This window comes from Habropoda laboriosa, unplaced genomic scaffold, assembly GCF_001263275.1.
Source record: "Habropoda laboriosa isolate 0110345459 unplaced genomic scaffold, ASM126327v1 scaffold440, whole genome shotgun sequence".
Taxonomy (NCBI): Eukaryota; Metazoa; Arthropoda; class Insecta; order Hymenoptera; family Apidae; genus Habropoda; species Habropoda laboriosa.
In genome coordinates, this window is record NW_017100710.1 from 504,672 (window position 1) to 516,896 (window position 12,225).

General features: G+C 31.5%; 1 protein-coding gene across 1 annotated transcript; it reads right to left on the reverse strand.

The window, feature by feature from the left end:
- Nucleotides 1–2,581: 2,581 nt before the first annotated feature.
- Nucleotides 2,582–11,880, reverse strand: LOC108576994 (mitogen-activated protein kinase kinase kinase 10-like). Its single transcript, XM_017940073.1, has 16 exons — nt 11,838–11,880; nt 11,465–11,687; nt 11,133–11,367; nt 10,813–11,030; nt 10,374–10,714; nt 10,090–10,270; nt 9,834–9,982; nt 9,569–9,741; nt 9,407–9,427; nt 9,018–9,264; nt 8,813–8,932; nt 8,091–8,288; nt 6,643–6,672; nt 3,906–4,317; nt 3,471–3,806; nt 2,582–3,398 (listed from the first exon to the last, which is right to left on the reverse strand). The coding sequence occupies exons 2-16, from the start codon at nt 11,653–11,655 to the stop codon at nt 2,672–2,674; spliced, it is 3,579 nt and encodes a 1,192-aa protein (XP_017795562.1). The 5' UTR covers nt 11,656–11,687; nt 11,838–11,880; the 3' UTR covers nt 2,582–2,671.
- Nucleotides 11,881–12,225: the final 345 nt, after the last annotated feature.

Consider the following 12,225-nt stretch of genomic DNA (forward strand, 5'->3'; position numbering starts at 1 on the left):
GTTATAATATATAAAAAATAAATATAGCTTAGACTAGCACTGTTGGCGATCATACGCCATTACACAATTGATAGTTGATAGCTGCCTAATATTACATTCTGTATAACTAAGTCATTGTTACTATCAACAAGTATTGATTAGCATTCTAAGATTTCATTAAATATTTCTCAATTACCTTGGAAGCATTTTCAATTTTTTGTCTCTCTTAACGTATTAAGTACATGATACTAGCACCGCAGAATATCTTTGTACAACATAGAAAGGCATATCCATGAAATATTTATTCTATATGTCTCTAATAACATCATAAATATTTCAGTCAACTGATTAATTATTTTTAACTATATGCAAGATTTCACAAGTTGAACTTTGAAAAAGTATATAAGTATGACTGAGATGAGATATTTAATATCATATGTAATAAATTTGTATGTATGTAAACGCCAATTTAATGAATTCATTTTTCTTACTTCAGAAACATTTTAATGTGTCTTCAATGCTCAGTTGGTTTTACTTTGAGAAGAATTTTATTGGTGAAGTATATTGAGAAATTTTCTGGTAAATAAAAATGTATCAATAACTGAAACTTTTACTATATATGCAAATGAGTGGTATTTTAACAATTAATCACATATTAAAAATCACCAAAAAAATACTTCTTCAAAGTTAATCTTTTTTTTTATCTCTATTGTGTTTTATATACATTGAAACATATCCTACAATACTGATTATTACTCAGGAAATCATTGTAAAAACATATAAGTTTTGAAACAAAAGTTTATCATTTCTGTATGTTTTTCTTTTTATATGAGGTCAAAGAAATAACTGAATTATTTTGATTTTATAAAACACGGCGTAGAATATACGCAACATGTAAATAAGTTTTGATTAGTTTTTGTAAGTTTAATCTAAATCATATGTTAGTTATTATTTATTACTAAACCAATAAATTAAATACATGCACGCATAAAAAATGAAGTTTAGTTCAATTCGTTTTAGCAGTTATAAAGATATAGAATAAAGGGTTTTGTGAATTAATTCCATTCCTATTTTCCATTCAAATGACTGAAAGAAGGAAGCAAATATATTTTTGTATCACCCAGTATTCTAATCACATATTAGCATTTCCAGTAAGTACAAAATAATTTCTGGGGCACTCGTGCATTTAAAAATCTAAAAAATATTTCAAACTTTCCACAATGCAGCCAATATAAAGGAATGTATCAACCATTACATTGTTAAGCAAACAATAACTATCCAATATATATTCGTATGTACAACAGTGATTATGTATATGGAGCATCCATGTTCTAAAATTTTTGCAAGTATATCACACCTTAGATGGCTATATACTCTTTGTAGATGAACTAATTATAATAAACATTTTCCTACAGGAACGCCAATTTCAATATGCATACTGTTTTTATATATAAAAAAAGTATTGTTTTAATTGCACATGGCATACTAAATTAAACCTATCACATTGGTGGCTCACAAATGCATTAAAATTGCTACTGTACAAATTTTTCACACGTGTATCTAGTGCCATGGTATTTGTATAAAGATTAGAAAATGATAAAATAATATATGAAATCTGACAATTTAATATCAAAGGAAAAATGTACATCTAATACTTCTGAATTGCAGATCTTTCATATATTTATGCATATACAGGAAAACACTGACTTTAGGAAAAATTACTTCTATCTATTGCTCATAATATAAAATTATTGTACAAGTATACATACATCTATTGTCACAAAGTAATTAAAACAAAAATTACAAACAATCCTGTTAAATAATTATCAATGTTTTCCTGATTATATGTTTCACTCTGCTATGCAATAATTATTGTTAACATTTAAGTATTCTTCTCAGTCACAAAAAATTTTGATGGAATGTAAATTACTATTAACATTAGAATCTGTAATAAATGTGAGCAGATAGTTGTAGAGTTGAAGGAACAATGAAGTCTCATTTCTCTAAAGTGATATTGGATAAACAAGTAGATGCATAAAATTTAATTTTTAATATTCAGGAAAAGGAGTTAATATCATTTTCAACTGTATAATATAACAAGTACATATACACGATTTTATATGCGATTTTTCAAAATATTTAAATTAAAATATTTATCCCTTTTTAAATGTTTCGAGTGCTCATGCTAATAATAGAAATATATAGTATTTACATGCTTGATGCTAACAGCTGATGCAGGATGTGCGGAATGTATGAATAAAACATTTGTAATACATAAAATACAATTAAAATAACATTATGTAGCATTGAATGATAAATGTAAGAATTGTCATCTTGGTATTTATACTATTTCTAGAAAACATACATAAGACATATCAGTTCTTTATGAAATTAAAAGTAGTCTAATTGAATGCCAAGTCTTTTATAAGGATGTCTCAATATTATATGTATGTATGGAATGTTACATTCTTATTGTATTCGTTGACCGGTATCAATATATGATAAAATGTTTTGCAGGAGGCAGTGCTTTGACAACGTGCATCGCTGTATTTTCTAGTTATGATTTGATAAATTTCTGCCGCGTCATATACCGTTTGATTCGTGTGATTGTAATTGAGTGTTACTTTCAAGATTGACAAAACTTTTCGGATCACTAATTTTCATTACTTTTGTCATTTTAAATAAGCCAATGCTATGACAAAAATTCTCTTTCTAATTCAGAAATACTTGGTTTCCTACTCCTATTCAACCGTCGATTAGCTTGTAACGGAACAGTAGCGTCTTGACTTTGTCCATGTACGGGGATATCAAGTAATGTTTCTCTATGTTCGCGTGAAACTCCATCTCGATCAAATGTCACTGGAGAAAATCGAACCCTACTTATAGAAATCTGGCTATCTTTAGCCGAAACATAACTTGAATCCTCAGAAGTTAAAGAATCTGGTGGAGTAGGATTTGTTGGAGTACCAGAACCTGAATTATTTTTACTTACGCTTTTATTTGGTGAATTGTATGCGTAATTAGATCGTTTTAAACTTGATCGTAATCGACTAACTACCTCTAAATTACTGGGTCTTTCTCCGGAATTTGAATTCGAATCATGCGAGTTCTGACGCGTCAGTAATTGTGAACCGTAGTCATGATTAAGCACACTAGGACTATACGTTCCTACGTTTGAAACGATATTTGAAGATCGTTGATAATAATGTCCAGGTGAATATAAAGAATAATCGTCCTCATCTTCTAAACGGAACGTTGGGTTAATGTTACTTTGACTTGATGTGCTCGCGTTTGAGACATTTGATGAAGTACGATGATGGGTATACGAAGGAAGTCTTGACACTGGTCGAGCTGGACTATTTATGCTGCTTGGATTATCATAAGCATGTGGAAATTCGGGACACTCAAGCATTCTATCACTGAAAGAGAAAAAGGGTTTAGTATAACTATGATAATTCAGAATTTATTTAAAATGCTAATGAATCACTTACTGATAATCTGTAGGTACAAAATATGTTGGTTCTGGTGGTCTGTAATATTCTGGTGGAACAACTGTATATACTGGAGGTCCATAATCTGGAAAAGGAGCAACAGTGCCCATGTATATTGTTGGTACTCTTTCCATTCGATCAACTCTTCCAGTATCATGTGTATATACATCTTCATTACTAGTACTGCTACTTTTTCTTCTAGGACTTGGTGTTGGTGCATTAGAACTTGTACTGCTCGCATAATGTTGCGGTGAATCCGTGAATCTCAGAGGTTTGTCAGGCATTACACTAGGTGGAAGACCAGGTGCTATACCACCCATGTTACTTAAGAATGGCCTGTGATAGTTGTTTTAATCTTAATATAAATATATAAGGAATTCAAAAATTTACATAAGAAAAAAAAAGTGTAATTGAAAATATATTTCAATTTTATACCTATAATGTCTTGCTGGTCCATGGTATGTATTATGAGGATAACCACTACTTGAACTAAATTCATAATCAGGTCCAAGATAACCAGAATTACGATTTGATCCAGTATCTGCTTGAAACCACCATCGTGGAGGTTCATCTTCACATTCACCAAGTCGTGGGTATAATCTTGGATGAATTGGAGATATGTTTGACATTCTTACATCATATCCAGTAGCTACTCCAGCTAACATAGCTGCGATATTGTAAAAAACCAGCTCTATTATGCTTAACTTTGGTTTCTTCATTTCTCCGTTGTAGAGAGTTGGCATCGGTACAGGCATTGGCATAATATAAGGTCCTGTTAATCCAGGCTTCAATGGATAATCCGATGTTACCCAGTCAGTTGAGAGATCAGGTGGCAAGGCTGTATAATCTACAAAAATAATCAGAGTTCTACAATAATAATGGTGATATTGCTATATATTTGTAAAAACTGTATACTTAAAAGTATAAAATTCAATTGAAATTTTTACTTTCCTTTTCACAATATCAAATTGATTTAGATACTATACTACTACTATTATTTTTGGTTTCTTACCTTTATTAATAACTTTTATAAGCCTCTTACAAATATTATATATGTTTATTGTATGAAATTTAAAGAAAACAGTTTAGTATTGGAGTTACAACATGCTTACTGGTTACTGAATTACTTACAATCATTTGTGTGTATAAGCACAACATATCACGTGCATCATATTAAAATATTACATGCCACAAACTTATTTCAACTATTCCTTACTACCAATAATTTTCAAAAAGCTTATCTAAAATACATTCATGTTATATACATAAAGCCCATATTTCAAATATAAACCAAGATATTGAAAAATATTGAAACTTTGAAAATAAAGCAGAGTGTAAAGAGAGAAAAAGGTAAAAACTATTTTTACAACAATGAGTATTTATTGCAACTAATTTTAAATAGTTTTCTTTACCCTATAGAATTTTCTCTTTCTCATTTTAGAATACTTTCTTTTCATGATATTTATTTATTTATTACCATTTTTATCTCTTCGATAAAAATGTAGAAATATTGAAAATAGTTATACAGTACTATTACAAAAGAAAAAATGTTTTTTACCTGTTTTAGATTTTCTATTGGAATCAATATAAAGAAGGAATGCAAAAAATTTAATGGACTATTTGTCACAAATGAGATTGGAATTTTAGGGTAAGAAAAAGACCAAACCCAAATGGCCTTGACAGTTAGGATCCTACTGGAAGCATGCAAAAGGATTTTTTTACGCTCGGTTATCGGTAATTATACAAAAAAATTTACTTATGTAAAACAAACATAAAATATCATACAGTATTATTTGTTTCATTTTTAGTTAGTGCAATTAATAAAATGAAATATATAAAAGTCAGTTGAATATAAAATGCATAGTTTGGACATTCAATGTATATAAATATATTTGTTCGATATTATAAATATTACCACAAATCGAGCGTAAAAATTCAGAAAACGAAAAAACAAAATTCAATGTGTCCAACTGAAAAGGTTTTATTGAAAAAATTTCTATTTCTAAATACAAGTGTGCGTGTCGCTCCATGTGTTGTATGTGACGTGTGCGAAATTTCTGAATCTAAAAAAATGTCAAAAATCTATGATAATACAAAAATGAAATCGCTGTTAAATTAGGCTGTATAATTAACAAAATCTGAAATTGATTTAAATGCGTGTAAAGCAATAAAGAAAAAATACAACTCTACTTTCACAATCAAGACACGATTTCTTCTATAATAATTTTATAATTTTAATTTGAATTTTTTAGGTTTTCGGAATTACAACTATGCAAAAACACACCTTTCCATAAACGCTCCTAAATAAAAGAAACAATTTTAATCTAAAATTTTTTGTTGTAGTGGCAGAAGCACATGATTTCTTTTCACATAGTGAGGGGCTGTTAGCTCTGCTTTGTTAGAATGTTATATACTCCAAATAACATCAGAAAAGAACCAACACCAGAAAGACTGCATTTACATTTTATGTACTCATTAAATTACAGTTCAAAATACGAAGTTCTTATCAGTTTAAATTAGGATAAATAGTTTTTAGATTATTGCAGGGTACAGGCTACCCTTTATTAAAATATCCTAAAATAATATATTCATTATGTAATTTGATAGACATTTCTATTTGATAGGCATTAATTAAAATTAATTAACAAGACTATCAATTTATGCAAATTAAAATTAATTTCATTATTTCATTAAAGTCCTCAACAAATTTTTAATCATTTCCTACAAGATACATAGTAATAATATGTACCATTCCAAAAATTCAACCGAATAAAATAATCTTAAATACAACACTATCAATGTAAAAAAGGGAAACATAGTTTGTCATTAAATGTTTGTAACTGTACATGTATTACTAAAATATATGTATATATTGGGGACATCCTACTTAGATAATCAGCAAATGTAGGAAATCTAACTGAACTGCATATTCGTGCATTCCTATGAGAATAATTTTAAGCACAATCTACTTAAATACAATTCAGCAAAAGAAAAAAGAAAAGGAAATATAAACATAAAAAGGCACTGCTCATCTGAGATCTTCACTTTTGTAACGATGCAAAAGAAAAAAAAATGAAAATATTATTTACCGAGCTAACTGTGATATAGAAGAAAAACAATCAGGTCTCTTATAAAATGCGAAACAATTGCGCAACAATATAAAGAGACTTACGAGTAGGATAGATGTTTTCCTCAGAAAGGCCTGCAGTAAAGAAAATATAGGACTGTTACTAAAACATATAAAACAGAAAGGTATATTCGTGAAATGCATTTACGAGTGATATGCACATCTTTATCTTTGTGAAATGCAATATTATTTATCATCCTTTTTTAAAAATTTTTCGGCCACAGAAGTTTTAGGTGATGCGTAAGTAATCGTATTCACATCTTCGGAACTTCTATGGGAAGGAACATCCCTTAGTGACTCGATTAAACTTTTTTTTGGTCCATAATTGATTTGCGAATTTTGACGTTCGCACTCCTGTACATAACCAGACGTATGCATAATTGAGTTGATGGTATCAACGTTATCTTCTTCACAGTTGCGCAAGTATTCGTTACTTTTTGATTTTGTTTTTATCGAGGAATTCAAATCGAAACTTTGATCAACTTGCGAAGTGTGTTGTTTCAAACACGCATCTGATACACCGCTAACACAATCGAAAGAGGTAGGGGATCTTTTGCACTTATTATCTTGAAACAGACCTAAAGAATTTTTTGAAATAGAACTATCGTTTGAATGTTCCGAATCAAAATTACACAGTTCTGTCTTGAGACTTTCGAAATCTATCCCTTCCCGTGAGTTTGCAGCCAAGAATTTAGGTACTGCATTATTTTGATCGGAATCACGCCGATTAAATTGTGGCATAGATATTGTATTATCTAAAACGCTATATTCTACTTTGACTGTGGTAGTTTTATCATCGAGAGCATCTCGACTTCCCCAAGCCTTCATCTTATTAAAGACTCTCAACGGGCTTTTAGAAATTCTAGATTTATGCTGTGACTTTTTACCTACGGAATTTTCAGGACTCGACTCTAAACCATCTGTATCATTGATTTTAATGGTAACAGAATTCTTTCGTTCTGCGCTATGAGGAGAATTTAAGGAGCTTTTCCTTGAACCGGAAGGGGAACGAAAGAAATCAGCGAAAGCGGCTAATCGTGATTCTGAACTGTCTCTGCGCTTCGACTCTTTCGATTTACTTCGTTCACGTTTTTTCTTTTTCACACGTTTCGCAGTACCAACCAAACTAGATGCTACGCTTTGTACAAAATTCGAAGAATACGGGTGGTCCCAGTCACCAACTACATACTTTTGACATCTAGGAGGTGAAGTTTTTAAAGTACTTCTAGTTGTGAGTTTTGAGTAATTGTTCATGACAAAATGGTCATCCGAAAAATGAGTTTTAAGATTATTCGCCGATTTGTTATGCAATACCACAGACTCATAAATATCGTTGTCCACAATAACCGAATCTTCGCCTATCTTCCAAGGTGGACAGCTCATGCTTTGCATAATATTGTTAGAATTTTCTGGAATGTTGTTATAACTATATCCTGGCTGACTGTCTATCAAATTATTTGCTGAGGAGTACAACTTTCTGGAGGAGGGGTTACCTATTTCTTGAAGAAGCGGGGAGCGATGTGCCAACAGGGCGGTACGCAGGGGTGTCTTTTCTAGATCTGGAGCAGAGCGTGACCACCGCTTGCCACCTGGAGACGCAGGATTTGGTGGCTGCGTAATAATAGCCCCACGCTCACGTTGGTGGAGTGTTGATGGTCCCCAAGTCTTACCCTTCACTCCATCTGCTGGTACTAAAGGAGGAAGACAAAAAACAAAACGCTACTCACTACAATACTAATTTTCCCTCCTACCCTAAGTTCTGTTAAGCTTTATGCACGCTTCAAAAAGATAAAGGTGTATCATAAAATCCACAAGTAGCACTCAGTACTAAAAATTTCTTTTATTCTAAACAGTGACTTTTATAAAGGATTTCTTCAAAACAAAACAAAAAAAAAAGTATAAACTTTCTATATTGAATAGTTACAATTGTGTAATTTCTTCAATTTTATCAAGAAAAAAAAAGAAAAGAAACACGCAGTATAGATTGTATGCATATAAATGTAACTTTTCAAAAATATATAAAAATATGTTCAATTATTCACACCATGCTAATAAAGATCAATATTAAATTAACACAACGTGTCTACAAAGCACAAACAGTGTGATTCAAATTTTTCAAAAATACTAGAAAATATCTCAGAGCAAAATCATTCATACTGAGCAACACGTAATCGAAATTGTAAACTACAAAACATCCTAAAACCAAAGTACTCACATGCAATTGCACGAAGCCTCGGAATACTAGGCGAGCCAGGTGGACTATTGGGTCTTGATGGATTCCGTACTTTTCCTCGATCCAACGCCGTATGTTGAACAGTTATTGTGTGACGAAAGTCTATAAAAATAAAGATGTATAACGGTTATTTAATTTTATTAATTGTATAGTACCGTTGAAAGAAATTATAATACAATATACTTACCAGAAGGAGCGCTTATATTGCTACCGGGCTCCTTTTTATTTAGCTTTAATCTTGATTTCTTGAATTTTCCTCGCCTTTTGTTTGGTGTAGGAGTATTCTGTTGTTGAATTATCATTACTGTAAGTTCACGCTCTAGTAAATCTATTTCTCGGGCTGCTAATTCTTGTTCTCGCTGCCTCAGGTTTTCTTCATGTTGTCGTTGTTGCACTTGTGCTTTTGTTAATTCTTCTTCTCTACAGCGCAATTCCTAATAGGCAAAAGTATAAAAAAACTATATTAACAAAATGTGCTTTATAAATCAAAATGTATTATTTATTACTTAATAAAATAAGTATGTTTACTGTTTGAAACAAAAGCAATTATTAGCTTCAATAACTACACGTTCTTACCTCTTCTAATGAGCGGCATGCCTTTGTATAGCATTTGAAAGAATTATTACAAACATTATTTATACTGATATAAATGCTGCACACGTTAATTACATTAATGAAACATTTTATTTTTGCATAAGACCGCTTTTACAAAATAATATATAAAATTAAAATACGTACCTTTTCCTTCATGCGCAATCCATGAAGAACTTGTTCAATTTCAAGTCTCCAGTCTTCTTGCATTGTGTGAAACGACTCATGTGGTGTTGCTGCAAATGCACTACGAACTTCATCTAATGCTACTAAAATTTCAGCAAATCCTGGTCTTGAATGACTATCAGATGCCCAGCAAGCTAAATCGTTAAATATTTTTCACTTTACTTTAATTTTTGGACAAATTAAAATAATTTATATGTTCAATGTAAATGATCATAGATTAATGCACCTTCCATTAAAAATCTCCAAGGTTGAGGACAAGTTGATGGAATAGGCAATGTAAGTTTATTTACTGCAACGCCATATGCTACTGCCAAAGCATCTATTCCTTTATAAGGTGTTTCACCAGTCAAAAGTTCCCATAAAAGCACACCATAACTGGAAATACATTAAAAAATGTATTAATAAGAAAAAATATATGTTTTACTATTTAAATATACTCGTTACAATTAATAGAAGTGACATAGGAAGCACATAAAACTGACCTCCAAACATCACTGGCTTTACTGAAAGTACTCTTTTTAATAACCTCTGGTGCCATCCAAGCATATGTGCCCGCCGCTGACATACGAGTTGTTTTATAAACTTCTCTTGCTAATCCAAAGTCAGTTATTTTTAAAGTTTTATATTGTAGATCATCATTTTCTATAGGCTCGCTCAATAACACTATTATTAATGTAAATAATATACGTTATTTTAATATGTATTATTTATATATGTGGAAGGAGAATTTTAACAAATGGCAGTTTGATTATTAATGTTGTCTTACCATTAGAGCTTTTTAGGTCTCTGTGAATAAGACTTATAGGTGCTTTATTGTGAAGATAATCCATGCCACGAGCAATTTGTATTGCCCAATCTACAAGTACATCAGGCCTAATTTTTCTACCACTAAGAACCCTGTTCAAACTACCACCACGTGCATATTCCATTACCAGACACATATTTGGCATCTTTAAACAAACCCCTTCTAATTGCACAATGTTTTCATGTTTCAATAACCAAAATAATTTTGCTTCTTGTCGAACATTTTCTAATGTAACACTTGGTTCTTCATCTGGATCTTGGCGGGCTGCTTTAACAGCCACTTCATGTTTTTGCCAAAATCCTCTAGAATGTTATAAAAAAAATGATGAATATCATTCTAAGAAATGAATAATATGTTCAATTATAAGATACTAGCGACATTGTAAAATGAAATTATATACCTGTAAACTTTCCCAAATCCACCAACTCCTATAACTTCTTCTAATTGTAGTTCTTCAAAATCAATTTCAACTGGTTGAACTTTGTCAATCACCGATGACACCCGATCAATACTTTCTGCTTCTGCAACAAAATTGGCTGGAAAAATACCAACTTTTCCATGGATTTTCCCAGTCCACCATCCTTCATCACCTGAGATTTTTGAATCCTTAGATAGAACCTAATGTACCAAATAGAGTGTATATACATTTTGAAATTCTAGTAAAAACTATTTAATTTTATAGACATTTTTGATATACTAATTAATGATATATTAATTTACCTCAACTGTTTCACCTCTTTGTAAAGATAACTCATCCTCGCCTTGGGCAACATAATCAAATAAAGCTGTAAAAATTGTTGAACTATTGTCCTGTCGAGATTGAGAAGAGGAATGTGTACCATGAGATGGACTAGTCTGTTGAGAAACAGTTCTTGCTGTACCGCCACTATGTGTGTCAGAAACACTGCTATCAGACATATTGTTGCTAGATGTACGTCCATACAAATATCCGTAACTAAAATATAAAATGTAAATAAAATACATCCCTTCATTGATATAAATTTATCAAACCTTTTACATTTATAGATATGCAATAACAACGTAGATATTACCTTGTGGAATGATTATTTGTTCTATTATTATGTTGATATCGTGGAGATGAATTGGCTGTGTTTGAACTATGAGAATTAGAGGATCCATTCTCTGGATGAAGTAGAAACCGCTCGCTCCGATGACGAGCATCTGGTTGTCCGTGGTCCATCAAGGTAGACAAGCCTCTTGCCGATAGCCCGGCTGGCGGCATATGGCCTCACACTCTTCTTGTTCTTCTCCTTTCTGGAAATTACACCCTTTCGTCTTGTAACCTTTGTGCAATATTTTATCAATAGAATCACAAATAACATAGAACACTTTAAATATATTGTTAGTTCGTCTCAAAAAAGTTAAACAAACATGTAGAAGAATTGATGAAAGTCTTATATCCACCTTGTATCATATTTTCAACACTATACACATCCTTACACATTTCACGTTCGTTTTACACATGTTTTTTCAAAATCATAATCCATACACGAACGTAAATCAGTTATTAAATATTACAGCAATAATTTAATTATACGCACAAATTTTACGACAAAAATGTGGGGTGAGAGGAGGTGATCACCACCACTAACACCCCTTGCATAAAAACACTTTAACGGTGACCGGCATTTTGATTCGCGAGTCCGGTAATAACGCGGCGAAGACTTTGTGATTTTTCATCGAGGATCATACTCCTGTTTGGAGCGTTGAAGAGAAAATTTCAGAAGAGTAGAAAAAAGCTCGATATGCCATAAAACCACTCTGGAGTCTCGCGTCGGGGTGTGTATATCCA